Source organism: Rhinolophus ferrumequinum, chromosome 12, assembly GCF_004115265.2.
Source record: "Rhinolophus ferrumequinum isolate MPI-CBG mRhiFer1 chromosome 12, mRhiFer1_v1.p, whole genome shotgun sequence".
NCBI lineage: Eukaryota > Metazoa > Chordata > Mammalia > Chiroptera > Rhinolophidae > Rhinolophus > Rhinolophus ferrumequinum.
Window position 1 is genome coordinate 78,440,041 of NC_046295.1, and position 23,849 is coordinate 78,463,889.

General features: G+C 51.2%; 1 protein-coding gene across 1 annotated transcript in view; it reads left to right on the plus strand.

The window, feature by feature from the left end:
• The window catches only part of GPR107 (G protein-coupled receptor 107), a 68,733-nt gene extending 51,882 nt beyond the window's left edge, over positions 1-16,851 (plus strand). The window contains exons 15-18 of the mRNA XM_033122542.1: positions 4,690-4,739; positions 5,659-5,742; positions 6,493-6,614; positions 11,757-16,851. Coding sequence (XP_032978433.1) covers positions 4,690-4,739; positions 5,659-5,742; positions 6,493-6,614; positions 11,757-11,853 — 353 coding nt within the window. The 3' untranslated portion in view covers positions 11,854-16,851. The remainder of the gene's footprint in view (positions 1-4,689; positions 4,740-5,658; positions 5,743-6,492; positions 6,615-11,756) is intronic.
• The last annotated feature ends 6,998 nt before the right edge of the window (positions 16,852-23,849 follow it).

The following is a 23,849-nucleotide window of genomic DNA, read 5'->3' on the forward strand; positions in this document are numbered from 1 at the left end:
GTGACCTTGGTAATTGACTAAACTTCTCCAGGCCTGAGTCCTTCATCCGTGAGGCGGTGGTGGCTCTGCCCCTCCCGCATAGAGGCCGGTGTGAGGCTAACGCCATGAAGCATGAAGCGCGGTGCCCAGCACGTGGGTATCACTGAGGAGAGAGTGACAGCCAGTGCTGTCCTTACCATTGTCATGGCTCCAAGACCATCCAGGGAAGTCTGCTGGGGAGGTACGGGGCGGTCTGTCTTCTTGCCGCCTGCTTAGCTACTCTTTGGCTTAAGAAGGAAAGGTGAGAGTCTAGGGAGGGGGCGGCGCCCCCGGTAGATTGCTCTTTTGCTGCTGAGTCAGAGCAGTGACGGGGTGAGCATCAGACGGGGCTGAGCACTTCCTGCGTTGGTGGGCACTTGCCGAAATCCAGAGTCCTGCCCATTTTCCTGAGAGTGAGTGGGGAGAGGAGGAGGCCCCCAGCAGGAGGTCAGCCTTGTCGGGGCCCTCCTCTCTGCTCCATGGGAGGGTTTTCAAAAGCTTTGTAACCCGGCCCAATTCCATAGACTAGGGGGCAGCCTGGGCATCAGAGCTAAATGAAGGTCTCCGGGAGATTCTGGTACTCACCCCAGTTAAGACCACAGCCATAGAGAAGTTCTCCTCCACTTGAGGAGACGGATGCCCCGAGAAGGACGTGGCAGGCCAATCTCGGGTACACTGAGCTGTGATGGCGCAGGGACTGGAATTCAGGTCTCCTGGCACCTGTCCAATGCATTTTTCCTCTCCCCATGCTCATTCTTTTACCATATTTGCTGTTCCTCACTCATGGTGGGGTCAGAAATAGCCAGCCCAGACTTGGTGAGCCTCTCCTCCCGTGGGGCCGTCCCCGCCGTGGTCTGGTGAGCAGCAAGCTCTCGGCATTCTTAACTCCAGGGAAAGCTCTTGGGGAAGAAAAAGGGGGGCTTGGGATTCCAGGCTACAGCCTGCTGTGTCACTGCCTGCGGCAGGATGCTGCTGAAGCCCCCCTCCCGGAGCTGCTTCACCCCCGTGCAGCGGGCTGACTCATCGTGTGCATGTGGCAGCTTCCTGGAGAGCTCACGGCCGTCTGGCAGTCCCCAGGTCACCAGTTGTTCCAGTTTTACTTACGAGAGTCTGGATTTCTGCCAGTTGTGGCAGCCACTGTAACATAGTACATGCCACTTTTGGTATTTGGTTAATACTATATAATCCCAATATAATCCCGATACCGTAACATCAGACATTCACTGAGTGCTTACTGTGTGCTGTTCGCGTCCCAGGGCCTGACTCGTTCATTCCCCCAGCAACCCTAGTGGTAGGTATTGGCATTTTTGTTTTACATTGAAGAAACAGACTCAGAGAGGTTAGGAGACTTATCTGAGGTCACACAGCCAGGAAGCAGCAGAGTTGGAATTTGAACCCAAGGTATTCAGATGTGCAGGGGCTGCACTGTCCTATTTCTTGCTGCACTAAGTAAGCTTCCTCCCTACCTTCGCTGCCTCAGCTGAGACCCGGGAGCCTGACGCTGTGAGCAGCAATCTCGTATACAAGTGTCTTGCATGTGACTGGAAATGATGTCTGTCGTGACTGGTGGGTTTTGGAAACAGCCTTGAGCTCTGCATTCCTTAGCGACATCACTGTTCCCAAGGTCCGATTGTCAGCCCTGCCACGTGTCCTGGGATGGCCTCACATTGGTGCCCGCGCTGACGATTCTTCACGGGGCGCCGGATGTGGTGCGCAGGCGCATTCTTAGAGTGGTTCGTGACCTGCCTCACTTCAGAGTGTCTTACAGTCAGCCTGGAGGGTGTGACATGGTGATGCATGATACCAGGGAGATGTCACATGCTGTGCCTTCCGCTCCCTCCCCCTCCCAGCCCACGCTTGGGTCTCCTCCCACTAAGGCCCTTAGCCCCTCTGCTTTCTCTCAGGCAGCTCTCCCCACTCCCATCCCTGGTTTCCTTCCCTGTGACAGGGTGGGGACCCATCAGACCTCCTGAGGAAGTCGCTGGCCCTCAGCTTCATCGCCTGTCCTTCCATCTCCCCGAGCCAGCCCCCAGGGCGGGATCAGCCTTGCTCACTGCCCATCCACTGCTCTACACGGAGAGAAACAGCGCCCCACCTTTTCGAGGGACCGCCAGATTCATGGGTTTCCACTCAATTGGGCTTTTACTCTTGGTCCTCTCCATCCTTTCTTCAGAGAGATTGTTCTGCGGTGTAGATGTGACCAAGGCACTGCCCTGCTTCAGACCCTTCGGAGGCTCGCTGGGCCCTGGGCATCAGGGAAGAGGCCAGCCAGCCTCCCGCATCTGGCGGCTCTCGGCCTTCCTCTCAGCCCAGGCTCGCTCCCCAGCCTCTGCGGTCCAGTGGTCCAGCCACCGAGCTGCTCAGTGCTGCCTCACGTCTGAACCTTTGCACCTGCTCTTCTCCTGACAATTCCACTTTGTCTCACTGCTCTCTCTGTCACCCCCCACACCCCCCCCCCCCGTTCCCCCACTGCCTCACCCCCGTCTGGGTTCGCAGTGTTCCTTGGGAGCAGTCATGCATATCCCGTCATGACTTCTTGAAATCCGGGAATAAAACCATGGTACTTCTCTCGGTCGGGCTGATGGCTCTTGGTGATCCTTCAAGGCCAGGAGTTTCATTTGGCAGGATTTATTTCAGCAAGCAAAATTCAGAAGAGACTTTTAAAGCATTTTTGTTATTTAAATGTCTAGTTATTTATTGATGCTGTTCTTTCTCAGTTCTTCACAAAGAGGAGACTTGAGTGTTCGTGTTGAAGAACTGTTTCACTTGTCGGGGAGGGCTGCATTTCCTGTGGGCTGGCTGGTTTTGTAGGGCAGAGAGTAGTACAAGCGGCCATTTCATCAACTACTGCCAGTGGGAGCAGGAGAAGCACACACACAAAAAAGAACGCTGGTTCCTACAAATGTGTGAAGCGTTAAGTCCATGAGACTTAGTTATCCGATACTTGTGAGAAGGTTTAATATCTTGTCCTCGGCGAATCCGCCCCCGGCCTCCAGACAAGGAATACCTGGTCATGTCCCACGTCTCGAATCAGCAAGGTACTCTGTGCACTTAGCACTCAGTGAGTGTATAGCTCGGGACTCAGTGACTTTCCCTGAGGGGCCAGCGCCCCTGGAGCGAAGGCCATCGCTGCCATTGTCACTGCTATTGTCACTGCTGCGTCCCTGGGCCTGGCCCAGAGTCAGAGTGAACAAAGGGCTGAGAATCAGAGAGCTTTCATTTAAATCACAAGACGACCAGAGAGGTTGCTAGATGAGAAAGCCTTTGCTGGTGGCCTGCCTCAGAAGTTATGTGCATGCACAAGTCCGTAGCAGACAAGGGGGTAGAACAGCCTCTCATTTTGGGGAGTTAGAATTTCCCCGGAAGATTTTTTTTTTTTATTAATTTATTTTTAATTTATTGGGGTGACAATTGTTAGTAAAATTACATAGATTTCAGGTGTGCAATTCTGTATCACATCATCCATAAATCACACTGTGTGTTCACCACCCAGAGTCAGCTCCCCTTCCATCACCATACATTTGATCCCCCTCACCCTCATCCCCCATCCCCCAACCCCCTTACGCTCTGGTAACCACCAAATTACGTTCCCCAGATTAATTTTCAAACCCCGTGGCCATCCTGTGGTCACCGACTGCCCTCCAATCCCCTCACCCTCTCCTCCACCCCCCACCCCTCCCGCCCATCTAGCAACCCAGGAAGATTTTTGATCCTTCCTCGTCGATGCATTCGGTCTGTCGGAGGGGAATCACATAGATACTGTTAGTTGATAATCACCTTGAAGAAGAATCTAGAATTCCAGGAATTTCTTTTGGAATCCTAAGCTTGATTGCCCACCCACGAATCGAGAGGCAGAGGAGGGAGGAAGAGGAAATTGGAACCTCCACCACCCACAGTCCCATTCTTAAATGGAACCAGTAATTGAATGCTATTAAGCAAAATTAATTTGCCTCCTGCAGGAAGGTTTATGATGAATGAAAGGATTGCTAAGGGGAGGGAGCCGGCTACCCTCTGTGGTCATCAATATTTCATGGCCATAGGCCGCCGCGGCAGGAAGTTAGCTATCCTGGCTCCCTGACCTTGAGCTTTCATCAAGGTGGGACAAAGCCAGGAAGATTGTATTTAAAGAGCTTGTTGCAGGGCACTTCCTTCGTGAAAATCTAAGTGAAATTCAAATTTGCAAGATGGACCCATGGGTTAATTGAATTTACACCCCCAACTAGTGGGCTCAGGGACCCACCAAGACTGGTCCTAGAGCGGGGTGCAGCTCTGTCAGCCACAGTGGCAGAGCTGAAATGTTTAACCATGGCCTTGGGGGGTGGGGAGTGAGGCGGTGGTTGGGTCCTGATTGGTGATGTCTGCTGACTTTTGGGGTGTGGCCTGCAGGTGGGAGGTGTGCTGGTTTGCCCAGCGCTGGAGCTGGGAGCCCCAGCCTGCAGCCTCCACTGCCCCATTCTTGCTGGTGACGGGAGGTCCTGCCCAGTGGCTGCATCTCCAGAAATACAGATGTGTCGTGGGCAGAACACATGCGTTAGACTTCGCCCCTTGACTGAGAGGGTGTCTGAATGCAATGTGCTTTTTTTGGTTTGTTTTTTTTTTCCATTTGTTTTTTTGAGTGTGACGCACTTTAAAAATGAGAAGTTAATGAGCCTTTCATTTTGTTCTTCCTAGCTGCTATTAATTTAGCGAAGCTGAAACTTTTCAGACATTATTACGTCTTGGTGAGTAAGAAAATCCTAAATCTGTAAATAAGACCAGTTCCAGGAGCAGAGCAAATAGACTTGCATATGCCGCTCATAGCTGTTCCTTTGACTTACAGTTTTAAATTAATTTACAAAAATGAGGTCACACCCAAAAACCGGACCAAGATAGACATGAAATGTTCATATAAGCATCAGCACCCAAGGCAGGACTTGCTATAAATTATTAGGGACACAAGTTCTTGGAAAGTATAAGGTCTGCGTGTCCTAGAGTTCACTTCCCGAGTCCTAAAAGAAGGGTTCTGAGTCATCTTCTGTCTGTGGTTTTGGCATAGACTGTCACTTTGGACAGTTGTTTCCCTTCAGGTCGAGCCACCCTAGGCTTGGTCCCAATGGGCAGTCCGTGCTCGAGGGCGGCAGGCTGAACCCTCGGCCCATCCCCCTCCCGGAGTGCTTAGTGTTACAGTACTCCCTCTGAGCGTGCCCCTTGAATGTCACAGCACCTGCGGAAGAGACTGAAAGTCAGTATTTTCCCCACGGGGCTTTATTTTACTATTACTACTGGAAAGCATTCTTCAAAGCCTGGGGATAAAAAATATTACCCTTTGGGAATCAAAATCAGTGGGTTACGTTGTGGACAGAGCAAGGAAGGGGTTAACTCGGGAGTTAGGAGCTACCATACCAAAATGTTAAGTCCTCCCCGTGTGTGGCTGTTGTCAATATCCTGGTCACCTAGAGAGTAAGAAGCGATCCTTTTAAGTGTAACTGGCAGAGTAATCATCTCTGCCCAATTTATTATCAGCACTAAAAGTGTCAAATAACTTTCTTTAGGTAATTCGGTTTTCTGTTCTGTAAGTCATTTGAAAGCAAGTTGTTGGAGGAAAGTGGTGCCATCATTTCTAGGCTGATTTTATTTCTTATTTCTTTCCTCTTTATGCAGATCGTATGTTACATATACTTCACCAGGATCATCGCATTTCTCCTCAAATTTGCTGTTCCGTTCCAGTGGAAATGGCTGTACCAGGTATGCTGCTCTCGGGGACGGTACCAGAGAATTGATGTCTGAGGATAAAGTCTGGGGCTGTCACTTAAGGTTCTTGCCAATTTATCTGGCAGTGGCCAGTAAGACCCCCCGTCTCTCCAGGGCTGCAATTAAGATGATCTGTTTGTCCAGGAAAGCTGCTGAATTGCATGAGAAATCTGGAAGTAATTGCATTATCGATTTTAGGTTTTGATTTTAAAAGTCTTTGAACAGAAAAGCCTCGGGCAGAGAGAGGATTTACTCTGTATAATTGAAACCTAGATGAGACGGGAGCTTCTCCATCAGTTATAGGGCTCAGAACAGCCTAGAATCCAGACCTCCCTTTTTCTTTGCCCACTCTTATTGTCTCAATAATAAAGTATCTTTGCAGTATCCTAGAACTAGTTTAAGTACTAGGGTAAGCCACCAAATGCTTAGAGACTTTTTTCTGGAAGTACTCACTTGGTGCCGTAGGCACCGTAGGAATTGTGGGTACATAATGACCCCTAAGATAGCAGTGAAGACTCTAGTCAAAGCAAGGAGTCTTACATGGCATCTCCAGGCGGACGCTCCCAGCTGAGGCTTCAGCACACCTTCTGAGGGAAATGCTCTCCAGAAGTCGCCTCTGACATTTGAGCGAGTGACCATTGAGTGGTAGATTGTAGTGGGGGGGTGTCAGCTTCTCTAGTTCTGCGGCTTTCGGAAGAACAGTGTTGCTAATCCCTTTATTTTGGGGTGGTTTTAAATTTGCAGCTCCTGGATGAAATGGCCACGCTGGTGTTCTTTGTCCTCACGGGGTACAAGTTCCGCCCAGCGTCAGATAACCCCTACCTGCAGCTTTCTCAGGAAGAGGACGACTTGGAAATGGAATCTGTGTAAGAAATCCCCTGTCTGCCTGCTCCTCCTTGGCCCCTTACCTGACCAAGAGCAGCACGGTGTGAGTGGGAGCAGCCTGTCCGTATTTGGGTGCTCCCACAGTGGGACCTCTGTTTTGAGCAGAAGGAAATGGGCACCCGAGCCCAGGCCCTCTCACTCGGTTCGAAGCACAGTGTCTGCCACGCATGGCCCGGCCTTTTCAGGGGAAGTAGAATTTGCCATCCTGTGGCGCATCACTGGAGCCTGCTCCCAGCGACTCAGTGGCAAGAACTTGGGGACATACTTGGGCCTGTTCCGAACTGCTGAGGACGGCCACCCCACTTCCTGTTGGGCCCCTGCATCTGAAGATGCGACTCTCCGAGTCATCTGTAGGCTGCTAGTTATGGTTCCATGTCCTTTATCATCAGATCACTACGAGGCTTGTCACAGCCAGCACAATGATGTGCCCTACATCGGAGTGTTAAAATGGGCTCCTGTGAGTCATAGGAGAAGTGACTCTAGGGTCCTACGGTATTTTCTGGGAAAGGGCAGTCATTGTCTAGAAAAGTGAGTGGTGATGAAGAATAGTTGCCCGTTAACTGTGATGGGCCAAGTCAGTTGTTTGCTCCCTGGCCTGAGGCTGAGTTGCAAGTGCACCGCCTCCGGCGCAGTCAGTGGCCTTTGGATTGTGCGCGGTTCAAAGGCTGAGTCTGGCCCCTGCTGGGCTTTGCTGGGCTGTGGGGCAGGTCGGGCGGCGGCGACAGCTGTGGCAGCTCCACCTCGACAACAGTCCGCGAGGCACATGGCGCTGACGGCCTCCACACGCCCCCTGTGCAGAGGAACGGACACCTTTATACAGTGGCAGGGAAAGCAGAAGCTTATCAGCTGTGCCTTTTCTAGAAGGAGCAGAATCTGAGCAAGTAACTGGTGGTTACGGAGGCACAAATGAGAGCCGATCTGGTGAGCAGCAGTGCCAGGAAGTCCCCTAAGATACGGTGAACTTACCCAGCCCCTGCCGGGAGGCCTCGAGCTTCTTCCATAAACGTACAGCAGGGTTTCCCTGGGGGGTGGGGGCGCTGGCAGCTGAGTGGTGGAGTACTGGCATCTTCCACTTTCCAAGATGTGCTCTAAGATGGCTGTCAGTTGGCGTCCTCGCCAGTAATGCTGGAGTTCCTGTTCCCACATCTTTTCCATCAGCCATTGCACCTGGACGTGTGGATGTATTGGGAAGGTATTTTTGTCTCATGGCACAATTTTGGTTTGGTTTTTGTTTCTCTCTGAAAGTATTTGGTAATAGTGGTGACCATTTTAGCAAGAGGGTTAAGTCGGGAGGAAAGGGAGAGGGAATAGACAGACCACCAGTCTAGTGGAGACTAGAGAGAGTGTATTCTTTATTCTGCTAAGATTCGGGAAAGGTTGGAATGGCCTATGGTTGCCTCAGTTTACAGCCCAATTACCAGGGAGAGTACTCTGATTACACTGTGTTTTCAGTGGCTTAGCGGGAGCCATCCCGTGATAGTGAAGTAAGTTCTCCTCAGTGGCAGAAAGGCTGCGTATGGAACGGCGGGGGCGGGGGCGGGAGACGCAGGAAGGTTTTATCTAGAGTGATCCCACTTCCAGGGAGTGCTAGCCCTGCTTAACCTGTGAAGTGTAGGAGCCACCTGAGGCCAAGAGCCTTTAAATCGGCAAGGAAAGTACTCTGGGGTGTCTCATTGGCTAAGAACTGTACTGCTGAGAGAGTTCTATGAAATTTTAAGACGTGACAGAGCGGAACAGGCCTGACCTGGCGGCGCCAGCTGTCAGCCTGCCATCCGCGTTCACCTGCAGGTGAGCGTAGAGTGCAGCTTCTCAGGGCCACCGCCGCTGTGTCCCCGGCTGTCATCTCCCTCCTCTACTTGGAAGTGCCTTTCCTGGATGGCACCCCTTAAATCCTCCAGAAATAACCCAACCTGAGGCTCCCCTGCAGCGCTTGGGCACCAGGCGTCCTTTTCACTTCCCCACGGTCTGCTGGGAGACAGGGTGCCGTGCCCACCCAGCATTGCTGCCAGCAGGTTTCTTCACCTGCGTCAGTTCCCGTGAGCAGCTCCCGCTCCAGGTCACACACTCAACCTCGTCACCTGGTCTGCCTGTGACATCCTTTTGTGCCAGGGCCCTCCCTTCCTCCATCCTCCCACTTCTCATTCAGAGTGCTCACCCACATCCATGGCTGCCTGGACCATCTGCTCACTGACCACTCCCCAGGCTCTTGCTCCAACCCACTTGCCTCTCCTGAGCTTCGGGTGCCTCTGCCCACTGCCCACCGTCATCCCAAGCTTGCCCGTCCCCTCCATTCCCTGTGGGCACCGATGCACCGCCATCTACCCCGTGACCACCAGCAGAATGGGAGTGTTGGCCGGAATGCCTCCCTCTTGTTTGGCCCGTGTGGAGTGAGGGCCCACTTCCCGGAGGCCTAACGTCGTGTCTCCCATCCCTGTCGCCCAGTGCCCTGCCCTCCCATGGCTGATGTCCTGTGTCCTCACCTCCCATCTTGTTCCCTCCCCGTCCATTCTCCTTGGCTGCCAGAGTTACTCAGAGAGTGTTTTTGAAGTAGATTGTCTGGCTCTTCCCTGGAGACTTGATTCTGAATGTCTGGGCCTCAGGTACCTCTCCGCTTTTTGAACTCCCAGGGCGTCCTGCTGGAGCCAGGGCGGAGAACGCTGGTAGAAGAGTCAGGTCCTCATACTGGTGACATGGCAGACAGGCCCTCACGGCCCCGCCCACCACCCTCGCCTCTCCTGCCACTTCCTTTGCCAACATCTGCTGAGTACTCCCTGACCGTGCTGGGGAACCTTCTGTTCTTTCTTCCATGTTTTTTGTCTGTTACATTTCCTGTTTTCAGAAACTCGCCTGCCCTCCTCCCATCTGTCCATCTTGCCACTGCTCCTCTTTCGATCCAGGCCTCAAAGCTCTCCCCAGTTTCCCCAGCAGAGTGATATCACTCTGAGCGGTCCATCTGTTTCAAGAGGCTTTGCCTGTAGAAAGACTGTCTTCTGCAGGGCCCTCGGCTCCTGCCCCCAACGCACCGGTTTTAGTTTGTCCCTCTCTGTCCTCGCACCAGGCTTGAAAGAGCGAGCGTGGTTTTCTCCGTGGGTCCACCACCTGGAAAGGAATATTTTCCTAAGGAAAGAAAAACGGTAGCCAGTGTTTTCCCCAAGCCTGCTGCACAAGCCATGCTCGGGCCTCGGTGACAGTGCTCTGCTGTTAGTGTCAGCACATGTTGAACTCTTGTCCCTTTTCCGCAAGGTGCAGTAGCCACAGAGCAGTTGGCTGTCACCGGGAGTGTTTCTGGAAGACTTCCTTCTCTGATCTCACACATTTGGAGAGGCGGGTGGGTTGCTGTGCTGGAGCTGGGGAGGCTTACGGTTCTCTGGCTCCCGCCCACGGCCTCCCATGTCTGACTCTGGGAAGGCCCCTTCGGAAGCAGCCTTTGCGCACACATTCCTCCTGGGACAAGTGTGATCTCTTCTCAGTGAGATCAGGCCGGAGGCCACCCCCCTGGCAGGTGTGCATGGTTCTTGGCTAAGGCCTTGCCCTTTGTCTGGGGCTGCATTTACCCCACAGCACCTGCAGGAACCCTTCGGTCCCCCTGAGGACTGTCCCAGCAGTATTTCTCTTCCTGACATTGCCAGACATACAGCTAACCCACGAGTCTGAGGGCCTCTTGTTTGAGAAAAGTCCCAACTTGGGGAAGGACTAGATGGCTTCGAGCTTGGTCACAGCAGAAATATAGGTGGCAGGCATGAAGGAAGGAAAAAATAGAGAAACTTTCCTTCCTTACCCCATATAAAATCACTCATTTACCATGAGGTCCAGCTGGACAAACGCTGGATGTGTCACATACAGGGCCACTGACTTCCCATTTGTGACTCAGCGACAGGGTTTGGTAGTTGGTGCCGGGATTGGTAGAATCTGTTTTGCTGATCAGGAAATTCGTGTTGGTCCATGATGAGGAACTTAGGTGCCTCGTTTCCTAGACTACTTAGGGAGATGCTGGGCCAGGAGTGTTTTGTTTTTAACAGACTTTTTTGGAGCAGTTGTAGGTTCACTGCAAAAGTGAGCAGAAAAGACACTGAGATTTCTCCCCTGCCCCCACACAGGCACAGCTGCCCCCTTTACCAACACCCCCTTCAGAGTGGCACATTTGTTACAGTTGATGAACCTAATTGACAGCCATTATCACCCAGAGTCCACAGTTGACATTAGGGCTCCGTCTTGGGGTTGTCCATCCTGTGGTTTGTGTACTGGCACGTGTCCGCCATTACAGTGTCACAAAGAGCAATTTCACCGCCCCAGAATTCCACTGTGCCCCACCTGCCCGGGGGAGCTCAGTGTCTCCGCCTGGCGTCTCCTGCTGTGGAGCCACCCAGTTCCTTCACAGACACAGATCCTTAGAGTCCGACGAGCTCACATTTGGTGAGGCAAGACATCTTCCCACAGACCGCACCACTCGAGATGTGGGCACTCTCTGGAAAGGGCTGCCACGCTCAGCTCCTCACGTGTCCGAGGCTGGCGTGATTCCAGTTCCCACCCACACGTGCAGTGAAGGGCTCCGTGGCACCCCCTTAGTGCCAGGCCCCGGCCCTGGGCAAGACACCTGGTGCAGACGGAGGCACACGCTTGCTGACGGACGGCCAGCCTGGCTCGGCCGTCGGCACCGGAGCCTGGATTTGCAGGACGCAGCCAGTTCTCCGTCTCTAGGGCTCAGAGAATGTTTGGGCCCAGCAGGTCCCTCCACACCTGTGGTCCTGCCCCAGACTCAGAAGTGCCTCATGTGGCTGGTCGTGGTCAGTGTCTCCAGCTGAGTAGCTTTCTTTTCAGAATGTCAGTGCTGACACAGATAGTGGGCTCCCATCCACAACTGGAGTGTGAATACGCAACCTACACATTCGTGGAGGCCATGCCAGAGGGAGGTTAATGGTGAGGTAACCAGAACGGCTGGGAGGAGGTTTGATTGGGCGCTTTGGAGAATCTTGGTTTCCCTCGGGACAGTTCTGGGTCAGAATTCGAACCCAGGTCTGCCCGATTCCGGAGCCAGCGCCCTGCACTCCTAAGCACTCGGCTGGGGTGAAGACGGCCTTTGACCTCACGACTGAGATGCTTCTCTTTGATTCTTTCCTGTTCAGCGTGACGACATCAGGGGTGATGGAGAATATGAAGAAAGTGAAGAAGGTGACCAACGGCTCGGTGGAGCCCCAGGGCGAGTGGGAAGGCACCGCATGATGGAGCACCGCTGAGGCTGCACCATCCGAGAAAACGTTTCAGTGCTTAAAGTCCTGAGGGTGAGCAAGAGCGGTCGGTACCGCCCGACAGTGCCACCACGGAGCACGTGACTGGGAGTGAAGTGCCGCGGACACCTGCTTTTTTTTCACTCTCTTTTATGGAAACTGGACCTGTGGCTGGTCATAGGCAGCTGGCATTCTCCTTCAGGCGGCAATGGTGGGGAGGGGGCGTCGCAAGGAGCAGGGGAAAAGGAAGGCTTGGTTTTAGTTCACATATATATTTTTTTAATTGGGAAAATCTCAGCGTATACGCAGCGTGACCCGAGGGTGTAGCTACATCAGTAGGAGTGTCGGCAGATGGGGGAGGGCGGGCGGACGTGTGTGTCAGATGCCAGTCACAGGGGCATCTGTGTTTGACTTACAGAGAAGGAAAGGGGGGTGGTATCGCTGCATCTTTGGGGGACAAAAACTAGTGCAATTCGGTTAGTTTAGAAAGCAAAGTCAAAGCCTACGTCAGTCTGTGGAGCCTGCCCCAGGATTCCCGGCCCTGAGTGTTACCCCAGGAACCAACAGCTCTAGGACCCCTGTCGTTTCTCCAAGAGCTTTGTCACCTGAGGGCTGTAACGTCACTGTCAGAGTCCTGGCCCTGGGACACAGCACAGGTGGTAGGAAAGGGTTTTCTCGATCGAAGGGTATTCTGTGTTGCCTGATGGATGGACAGAAATGTGTTTTTCAGATCAAAAAGCCTTCTGTAGGATTTCCCTGAATATCTGGCTCCCTGTCTCCCCAGGCCAGCACGGTTTTGTTTTCCTCTCTTCTCGTGTCTTCTGTCTACTTTGTGTGATCAGAATATGGGGGGACTTGGGAAGGAATGTTCCTTAAGGAGCAGCGGGGGTCAGGAAAGGTAGGGTCGAAGCAAACACTTAAGTACAAGCAGATCATCCTCATCAAACAGCCCTTGCTGTAAGCCAGATAGGATTTCTAAGCAGGAATTAAACAGACCTTGTCCCTATATTCCAGGAGTGTGTGTGTGGAGAAAAGAAGCGTGATTGTACAGTTTTCCTCTCAGGGGTTGGGGGTGGTGGAGTCTTTCACAGAAACTCAGTGACGTTGCCTTGCAAACTTTCCGAGCTTGGGGGTGAACACGAGAGCTGCCTAAAGTGAACAGGATTGCAAGTGTGTATTTTGAATCATGGAACTAAGCTCAGAAGGTCCGTTGTGACTGAGGGCAGAGAGGGCTTCGTGGTGATTCCCACTGTGGTTCTGGTCGCCTGGGCCTAGCCAGGAGACCGAAATGTGGCTGCATCAGGAAAGTTTCCTCATGCTTGGAGCGCCAGCTGGTTGGTAGCTTCCAGTGCCCGGGTGTGTCAGGGGTCTCCTGGGGGGGGGACAGTTTCAGTCTCTGGTGGTGGTTTTCTTACCTCCGCCTGGGAAGGGTCAGCCAGAAACCACAAGATCTGGGGGCGGCGCTTAATATCCTGGCTTTGGAAACCTGAAGTCTTTACTCAGAAACGGTTGTTTTCCCTCTCCTGTGCCGTTTTCACTTCCTCAGTGCCCCGTGAAGAAGCGAGCGTTCTCTTGATGCACTTTTCTTAGCCCTGTGTGGTGCCCAGCCCGCCTTCCACAGGCCTGGTCCTGGCTTCGCGAGGGGTAGGAGCAGGAATGTTCCTAGCCGCTGCCGCCACTGCCGCCTCCGTGGGCATTTTAGGGACGGGTCCCCATGTCTTCCGTCTCCAGGAGCAGGGAAATCCATGCGAAGTGCTCATTTAAGGGACCTTTTTCTTTTTCTTGCCTTTTTTTTTTTTTTTTTTTTTTAACTTGGAGACGGGAAGGAAGTTTCAGGAAGGATGGACATGTTTTTAAGACTTTGTTTTCCTACATATAAACACTCCCAGCTTCAGAAATGTGTCCTTTCCTGCTGTGGTCAAATCCCCGTCAGGGCACTTCCGTCAGGGGGACACTTGGGCTGTTTGGCCTGCAAGTGGACATTCTTGACGTGGCCGTAGACTTTTTAGCAAGAACTAAACGAAGCCTGATGAGACATCCTGTGTGTACGGGAAGCAAGGAAACGAGTGAGTGAAGGCGTGAGGGAGGACACGGACACGCGTGGGCTGGCACCGCACTCCCACACAACCACTCCCCCCAGCCGGGCGCTAGCCGTCTCTCAGGGTGTGGGCCGGAGCACTGGGCTTCTCTGTGGGATGGGGCGTCTTTAAATCCCGTGCCTCCAGACTCTCTCAGAGCGGCCAAGGGGCCGCACCTTTACAGGGCCGACCCTTCTGGAACAGGAAGGTCCAGGAGAGGTGTGGTGGTTTAGAAATGAAGGTCGGCCAGGCCCTCCTAGCAAGCAGCTCGTCTGCCCACATCCTGCATGGTGGCTGGCACAGGGTCTGAAACCAGGCCGGTGATTCAGGAAAAGCAAAACCCCAGCCCGGGATGGGGAAGACAGGTGGTAGTTCAGGTTTTGACAACATTATTCGAGCTCTGTACCCTGTACTGTAGAATTGTCTTCTCTTCCTCTGTCACGTCTTAGCCGTGACCAGCATTCAGGTGCACTCTTGAGTCAGGACGACTGACCCGAGGCCAGAGTCCTGAAGGGTCACCAGCCCACAGCCCCCTTCCTGCAGCCCGGTTTCCACAGGCCCCTGGGCCCAGTGTGATGCGGTGTTCAAAGGTGAAGCCCTTCCCGGATCTCGGGGATCCACAGGAAGCATGGGGCACATCTTAGAGCCATGGAGCCACCGTGGTATTTATAGCCTTGCTTCATGCTGCTCCCTGTTTCTGCCTCCGCAAAATACCCTGCTTCCTCGGAGAAGTCTGCGTGCAGTGGGAGGGCTGCTGGCGTGAAACTTCAGGAAGGGGAGGGTCGCTTCCCTTTAATAGTCTGTGTGTGTTGTAGAAAATCAGTTCTTGGACCACAAGAACAATCGTTGATCTCTTAATCCTGGCTCTTAACAGTGGCCGAAGATTCCATCAGCCTAGTCCTTGGTCCCTGGATGCTTTAAAATTCCAGTAGCAATGCATTTCATGCTGCTGAATGTGACTGGTGAATTGGTGGCCCGTTCTGCCGGAAGGAGAAGCTCGCTCTGGTGTACAAGGTGGTTTCTCAGATCATAGCCCGAGTCATCTCAGTTTTCTTTCAAGAAACCACTTGAGAGTAAAATTTCCAGGCGTTCGCCCCAGGCGTGTCCAGCCGGCCAAAGAAGCACTCCGTCTCCTCACAGGTCCACTTCGTGTGACTGTCATGGCAGCATTTCCATCTCGCGTTACGATCTCATCAGGCTCTCTGCTCTCTGTTCCACAACCTGCCCTCCCCTCTCTCTTTTCCTCCCCTTCCCCCCTCCTTTGAGCCCACATGTCTTGATCCCACATAGGCTCAGTCTTGGGAATACAGGCTGCAGGCTTTGGTGCATTGCAGCATTTTCTCCCAGCAGCTATGTGAAGGGTGTCTTTTCTGAGCTAAGGGGAATTTTATCAAGAGAGTGCCTACTAATGCCGTGTAGTGTTGCCTTGGACCGTGTGTGATGTCCATCCCTGCACTAAAATGTATGTCTTGTTTCAGTACTTAAGGGTGTACTACAAGGAGCCGGTCCTTACGGACCAAGGAAGTGTAAAAGATGCCTGTTTTCACTGCAGGCGTCGTTCTGGTCATCTCCCCCACCCTGAGGAAGGCCTGAGAACATCAGACAGTCTGATGAGGTGGTTGGCCCTGTTCCATACACCCGGCAGAGCAGGAGAAACGTTCACGCTTCCTGCTGCCAACCTGCTGATTTTCAAAGTCGGCAGCAAATCGCAGCCCACCTCCGCCATGGCACACGCCACGCCTCACTCAGCCTTAGCTTTCCTCTGACCCACCCCTTGCCTTCTAACAGGTTCAGATACGTAGAGCCCGTTAGGATTCACTAAATTAATGGCTTCCCCACTGAAGAAGTTAGGCTCTGACTCGGTACCACTTGGTGTATCAGAAAGGTGTTCATCTGGAACCCACCAAATGTTCTCCAACATCTGCTCTTTACTCGGCTTTCTCTAGGGTGTTTTCGGCAGGAAGTCTTTAAAACAGACCCACCTGAATGGATGCTAATAGTTGTCACCACCTGGAATGTAGTTTTGGGTTTTTTTTGTGTTTTTTTTTAAGGAGGGCGAAGCGCAGAGCTGCCCATGTGGGGATCAAACCGGCAACCGTGGTGTTGTTAGCATCACGCTCTAACCAACTGAGCTAACTGGCGACCTGATCACACTCCGGATTCCCCAGGGGCCTTTGTAGCCTGGCAGTGCATCTGTGCGCTCTCTGCGTGGTTGATGCTTGGGAAGTAGATAATGTTTTTCAGTGGCTCACTGCTAGCGCGTGGGACATGCATGTCCCCTGAGATGCTGTGTGAAGAAAGCACACAGAGGGAGAGGGACGAGGAGGTGGCGGAACCAGGATTTGGTCCTCTTGCACCAGGGACCTGTTGGGATCGTGGCGGCAGGAAGTCTGCAGCCCAGCCATTTGGGAAGGAGGCAATCTGGAAAGTCAGTAAATGTCAACGCAAAACAGAAGGGCCCACTCACTCCTAAGACGGGCAGCTTCCTGAGAGGCAAGGGGTGAGGTTTTGTAGTGGGCAGCCACAGTGGGGGCAGGGGCAGCCGCCTTCTTAGCACGTAAGATACTTATTAACAAAAGGATCCAAAAGCGCTGGCCACACAAGGGGGTTTCTCGATGCCTGGCAGTAAATGCAGATCGTCAGTTGGATTTGCTTAGTCACGTGGCCTCAGAAGACAGCAGACACGTCTAATCCAGAAATAAGTTTCATTTGGGGGAGAAGATGTCTGTAAATATCATTTGCTTTCCAGGTTAGGTTGGAATGCAGGAGTGTTCAGTATTTTTTTTTAACACTAATGATCACTGAAGAGTATTTATGTAAACATGTACCAGGTGGGGGTTCCGATCAGGGTGATGGGTGGGATGGGTTCTCTTGCTGTGATGCAAACATGTAAAATAAAGATTCTATGAAGAAAACGTGCGCTTGCAATCCTGGAGAGTCGCTGACTCCTGGCTGCCGTCTCTCCTCCACTTCGCTCACAGTGTTTGTCTTTGTGATTTTTGTTCATTCAATTAGTTAACTGCCTCCCACCCGGCCCGCTGACAATAGTGACACCTACTAGAGAAGTTGTGTGCGCCTTAGCAGATGGGTGGCGGCTGCCGTGGAAGCTCAAACGTGACTTCTACCCCAGAGGCTGGGTTTGGAACAGACTGAACATCAGCAGTAGTTTCCTGAGGTGCTGCCTCCACTGGGGACAGGTCTGCTGTCACTTGTGGGGAGGTGGCAGTGGAGACTCAGGGCAAAGCCCACACAGTGACAGGCTGACATTCACCCTCTCTGACGTCAGTTATCAGATAGCCTTGCGAGTTACCCACATCAGAATCGGAGACATGCAAGGTTTTAGACTCAAAGCATTTTTAGAAGCCATCCAATCCCAAACTTCTTCCTTTATTAGGAATGTTTTAAACTGAGGTGTAACTTACAAAGCGTAAGAGTCACCCTTGTGAAATGTACAGTTGGGCGAGTTTTGACAGATGCATACTCAGTCTGCAGCCTCCACCGTGATCGAAACGCAGCATTGTCTTCGCCCCGTAAAGTTCCCTGGTGCCCCTTCTCAGTACAACCACCGCCTTCCGTAACTACCACGGCCCCCGCGGGTTTCCATGCCGTTCGTTAGATTGTTGTCGTAGAACTTCACGTGAAGAGCTTCGTCCAGTCTGCCCTCGTGGGTCTGGCTTCTTCCTCACGGCACCCTTGTTGGGGGGTTTATCCATCCAAAGCCCTGGCTTTAAAACTACAAATATTGGGGCCTAGAGAAGGTTGTGCCCCCCACACACACACACAGCTAGTAAGTGTCAGCCAAGATAAGAACCCAGGCCTCCTGACTCCGATCTGTTGGGGTGATGAGGATGGAGTCGGGCCTGGTCCAGTGCCTGGCACAGTAAGGGCTCCACTGGTTACTGTTCTTCTGTTTAGAATAATGTTCGAATGATCCTCCGTCTTCCACATCAGTTCAGAATGAAAGGGGCCTTAGAAGCCTCGTCACTTGGCCTGGGTTGTCCAGTCAGTGGCCGTGCGTCACCCATGGCTCTTGTTCCTGACTCTGGAGGACTTACATTACCGGGGGTGTCTGGGGTGAAGCGTGAGGTCGCAGGGCACTCTAAGGAATCGGGCAAGACTGTCCAGGATGGGAGGTGCTGAGGCAGCTCGGGCAGGGGATGGCTGAGAGAAGTCGTGGAAAGGGCTTTGGGGACCATCTAATCCAGTGGCTCTCAAACTTGAGCGAGTGTCAGAGTGCCCTGGAGCGCCCAGGGTTTCCGTCAGCTTCAGCGGGTCTCCCCTGGGGCCTGAGAGGTTCCCAGATGATGCTGCCTCACCAGGTCGGGATCACACTTTGAGAACCGCTGATGTAACCGCAGCCCCCTCTGTTGACTGGGCTCAGCCATTCAGCTGGCACCCGTGGGAGCACCCACCTCACACAGCGCTCCTGCTGGACCCATAGTCAGCAGCAAGGACCCCCCCACCCCCCGGCTCTGGGCCTGCCCGGTGGGATTGCCGGCAGGGGCTTGGGGGGCCTGGTCAAACTGCCCCCCTTGATCAACACCGGCTCCCTCCTCCCTACAGCCGGGCTAGAGCTTTCCCAGTTAGAAGTGCAGCCGTCCAGGTCACCGCAGGAGCTGCAGAGCTGCAGTGGCCGGGGAGCCTGCACCCCGGGGCCTGGGCTGGCCTCGGGAAGGCCCCGCGTCTGAGAGTGACCACTGCTCACTCGCCTTCTGCGTTCTCTGTCCTAATGAAACGGCAGAGCAGGGACGTCGCGAGCAGACATTGACCCAAATATCCTTTGCTGAGAGCAGCCAACCACCTGCCTCCCCGGCCCAGCACCCTCGGCAGGTCCTCCCAGCGCCCACGCGGGCTCCTTCACGTCACAGCTGCCTTTGGGTGTCCTGGTCACCCGTCTGTCAGGTCAGCACATTGATAGCTGCTCATCCCCTCAGGCTACGGAGCCATGAGGCTGGGGAGGAGTTTTAGGAAAGTGCTGACTTCTTCCCGCAGATCTGCGCTGTCTGGACTCCAGCTGTCAATCCCAGTTCCCCCAGCAAAGGATTCGAGGCAGCCCCTCCCCACTGGCCATCCCCCCACATAAAGAGAAGCTGCCTCAGCAGTTTGGGGGCTGGGTTTTTAGGGGTTAGTGTGACCTGCTGTGCCTTACACCACTTATGCCCCACTTTGCAAGAGAATGCTGACCTTCATCAAATGGGGAATCTGCTCGTGAAAACATCTGCAGGAACTGAGCTGGAGGCGCCTCGTGAAACTACACGTTCTAGTTCATGCACTTGGAACAGCGCCGCTCAGAGCCAGGGCTCCACATCTTCAGGGTTGAAAGTGATTCTCCACACACTCGGGTTTGCAGGGCCACAACTGAAGATCAGTGGTGAATCTGGCCCACACCGCATGATGGAGAAAAATATTAGGGGTGCACCGTCGGGGGGAAGAGTCAGCCATGGGGGGAAGAGTTGAGCCTTGCCTCCACTTTCTCCCCTCCTTCCCTCCCACCCTTTCCATTTTAACTGGCCCCATCCCATCAGCAGTAGAGCTTGTTCAAGTGTTTTCCATTAGAAAACAAGCAAAAAATCTCCTTAGGCTGAGGCACAGCTCCTTCGTCACTGACAGGCCAGGCCTCTCAGGCCTGCTTCCTTTCCAGGAACCCCAATTTACTGCAGTCTGGTTTCCCCTGGCCAAAGACTTGTAAGCTCTTGGGGCTTGGTTATTACCTGCCATGACTTGAGCAGCGTGTGACATGGTGAGACTCTTCCCCTCTCTAGACTGAGGCTCACCCTTGGCTCCTGTGACTTTGTGCCCACCACCACCACCTTCCTCACGTTCTGCACCAGCCAGATTAGACTTGGGGTAGTTTTCCTCCCGCCCCCATCCCTGTCCTGTGGTTCAAGTCCACCCTACTTTCTCCCCATTGCCACTTTCCAGGCCAGCCACCCTCACCCGTCACCTGGATTTCATCAGGTGTTACCTTCCAGCTGGTGACCTGGCTTCCAGTCTTGCCCCACTTCCAGCCTTTTGCCATGCTTAAGCAAAGCAACCTTTTGAAAGTGCCTGCCTACTGTGTTAAGCATAGAGACACAAAATGGAGCAAAGAGGAAACGATCAATGTACAAAAATCAACCTATTTCTGGCGTGGCTGGTTGGCTCAGTTGGTTGGAGAACGGTGCTAGTGGCACCAGGTTGCCGGCTCAATCCCCACATGGGCCAGTGTGAGCTGCACCCTCCTTAAAAACAACAACAACAACAACAACAACAAATACCCTATTTCTATATACTTGTAGTGAATAATTCAAAAATGAAATTGTTTTAATTTCATTTAAGTAACATAAAAAATAATAGAATACGTAGGTATAAATTTAAGAGGAAGAGTGTAAAATTTATACTCTGAAAACTAAACCACTGAAAAAAATTAAAGAAGATCTAAATAAATGGAAAGTCATCTGTATTCATGGATCAGAAGACAATATTGCTAAGATGATAATACTCCCCAAAACTACAAATTCAGTGCAAGCTCTACCCAAATCTTGGCTGGCCTCTTTGCAGACATTCACTAGCTGATCCTAAAATTCATATGCAAATGTAAGGGATCCAGAATAGCCCAAGCAATCCTGAAAACAAAGAACAAAGTTGATGGACTCACTTCTTATTTTCAAGACTTAGTGCAAAGCCGTAGTCATCAAGAGAGTGCGGTACTAGCATAAGTGTAGATGTGTAGATCAATGAAATAGAATTGAAAGTCCAAAAACAAACCCATACATTTATGGTCTGTTGATTTCTGGCAAAGATGCCAAAACAATTCAATGTGGAAAGAATCGTCTTTGTTTTCAACCAGTGGTGCTGGGACAACTGGACATCCACATGCAAAGAGTACATTTGTAGCCCTACCTCACACCATACAAAAATTACCTCAAAATGGATCCTATACCTACAATTACCAAATTCTTAGAAGAAACATAGGGGTAAATCTTTATGACCTTGTATTAGGCAATGGTTTCTTAGGTAGGACACCAAAGCACAAGCAACAAAAGAAGGAAATAGATAAACTGGACTTGATCAAAATTAAAGCTTAGGTGCTTCAAAGGGCATCACCAAGAAAGTGAAAAGACAACCCAAATATTTGCAAGTCATAGATCTGATAAGGCTCCCATTTCCAGAAGATACAAAGAAGTCTTACAATTCAATAAAAAGAGACCTGTTTTTAAAATGGGGAAAGGATCTGAACAGGCATTTCACTTAAGCATAAATAATTTCAAGCAAGGTTCATCCATGTTGTAACATGTATCAGAATTTCATTCCTCTTTAAGGTTGTGTCACGTTCCATTGCATAGATAGACCACATTTTATTTATGCATCACCTGTCAATTGACACTTGGGTTGCTTCCACTTTTGGGTCATTGTGAATAATGCTGCTGTGAACATGCGTGTACAAATAGCTGTTCAAGCCTCTGCTTTCAATTCTTTGGGGTGTATACCCAGCAGTGGAATTGCTGGATCATATGGTAGTTTGGGGGTTAAGTTTTTGAGGAACTTACCGTACTGTTTCCCACAGCAGCTGCACTATTTTACATTCCCACCCACAGTGCACAAGGGCTCCATTTCTCCACAAATGGTCTTTGCCAACACTTGTTACTGTGTTTATTTGTTTTTTTGGTTTCTCGGGTTTTTTGTGTGTTTTTTGTAGCGATCCTAATGGCTGTGATTTGGTATCTTCTAGTCTTGATTTGCTTTTCCCTAATGATTAGTGATCTTGAACATCTTTTTTGTACACTTATTGGCCATTTGTGTCTCTTCTTTGGAGAAACGTCTGTTCCTGTCCTTGGCCCATTTTTATTTTGGTTTATTTGCGTTTACTTTTCATGAACCGTCTTGACCATTTTGAAGTGTACAGTGCAGCAGTGTTTGCACAACATTTACATGGTGATGCAAACATCACCAGAATTCTTTCATCTTGCAAAACTGAAACGCTACACTCGTTAAACACCAGCTCCCCATTGTCCCCCACTCCCCAACCCCTGACCGCCGCCCTTCTACTGTCTGTATCTGTGAATTTGACCACTCTGGATACCTCACATAAATGGGATGATACAGTATTTGCCTTTTTAAATCTGGCCTATTTCACTTAGCATAATGTCCTCAGTGTTCCCTTTGCCCATTTTTGAATTGTTTTTGTTTTTGGTGAGTTATAGGAGTTCTTTATATATTCTGGATATTAATTCCTTATCAGATACATGATTTGCAAATATCGTCTCCTGCTCTGTGGATTGCCTTTTCTTTCACACTTGATAGTATCCTTTGATGCACAAAAGTTTTTCATTTTGATGAAGTCCAATGTATCTTTTGTTGCCTATGCTTTTAGTGTCATAGCCAAGAAATTGCTGCCAAGTCCAATATCATGAAGCTTTTTCTCTGTTTTCCTTTCCCCCTGTGTTTTATAGTTTTAGCTCTTACATTAGGTCGTTGATCCAGTTTGAGGTAACTTTTGTATACGGTGTAAGATAAGGGTCCGACTGCATTCTTTTGCATGTGGAGATCCAGTTTTCCCAGCACCGTTGGTTGAAAAGACTGTCCTTTCCCCACTGAATGGTCTTGGTATCTGACTAGGCGATTCTACAAAGAAGACGTACAGGTGGCCAAGAGGCACATGAAAAGATACTCGCCACCATTAGCCATCAGGGAAACGCAAATCAAAATCAGTGCGATGCTACTTCACATCCGCTAGGGTGGCTGTAATAACGAAGACATAATAACAAGGGTTGGTGAGGATGTGGAGAAACTGGAACCCTCATACACTGCTGACGGGGATGTGAAATGGTACAGCTGCTTTGGAAAAGTTTGGCTCTTTTTCAAAAGATTAAGCATGGGGTTACATATATGACCCAGAAATTCCACTCCTAAGTACGTAGCCCAGAGGAATGAAAACATGTCCACACAAAAACTTGTATGCAAATGTCCGTAGCAACATTATTCCTCATAGCCAAAGACTGGAAACAGTCCAGATGTCCCTCACTGATGAATGGATAAATACAGGTGGTCTATCCATACAAAGGACTATTACTCAGCCATAAAGAGGAAGGAAGTATTGACACACGCTACAATGTGGCTGAACCTCAAGGACATTATACCAAGAAGCCATAAAAGAAGCCAGACACAACAGGTCACCTATTGTGTTATTTCATTTATAATAATATATCCAGAATAGGCAAGTCTATATAGAAAGATAAGTGGTTTTGCCAGGCGTTGGGTGGGAGGCAGTGAGTGTGTGCAGGGAGTCTGCTAAAGAGTATGGGATTTCTTTTTGGAAGTAATGAAAATGTTCTATAAGTTGTGGTGATGGTTGTACAACTCAATGAATATACTAAAAATCATTAAATGTACACTTTAAATGGGTGATTGGTATGGTATGTGAATTGTATCTCACTAAAGTTGTTTAAAAAAATACAATAATCCAATCTGAGCAGTGTCCGTGGGAGCACCAACCCTGGCCAGGTCCAGGAGGGCTTCATGGAAGAAGTGCCATCCTGTGTGTGATGAATTAACTCAGTGACACGGGAGGTGATGGAAAGGTGTCCGGGCAGAGGGAACAGCACAGGCTGAGGCCAGTGGTGAGAGAGCCTGGACATTGGGATGAATCCAATAGAGATGGAATCATGAGTGGGAAATTGGGAGCACAGAGAGATGAGACTAGAAAAGCAGGCATGGGCTGTATCAGGAGGCCCTCTGCTGAGGAGTTTGGCCCCTACCATGAGAGTGGTAAAAAGGTTTAACAGAGAAGAAATATGCTCGGATTGCATCCTGGTGACACACTGGAAATTACAGCACCAGCGGCGAAGTAGGGGACATCTCTTGGGTGCCTGTCTGGCTTTCATCGCGTCTTCTCTACCCCAGACTGGCTTCTCTACCCCAGATTTGTCAGGCT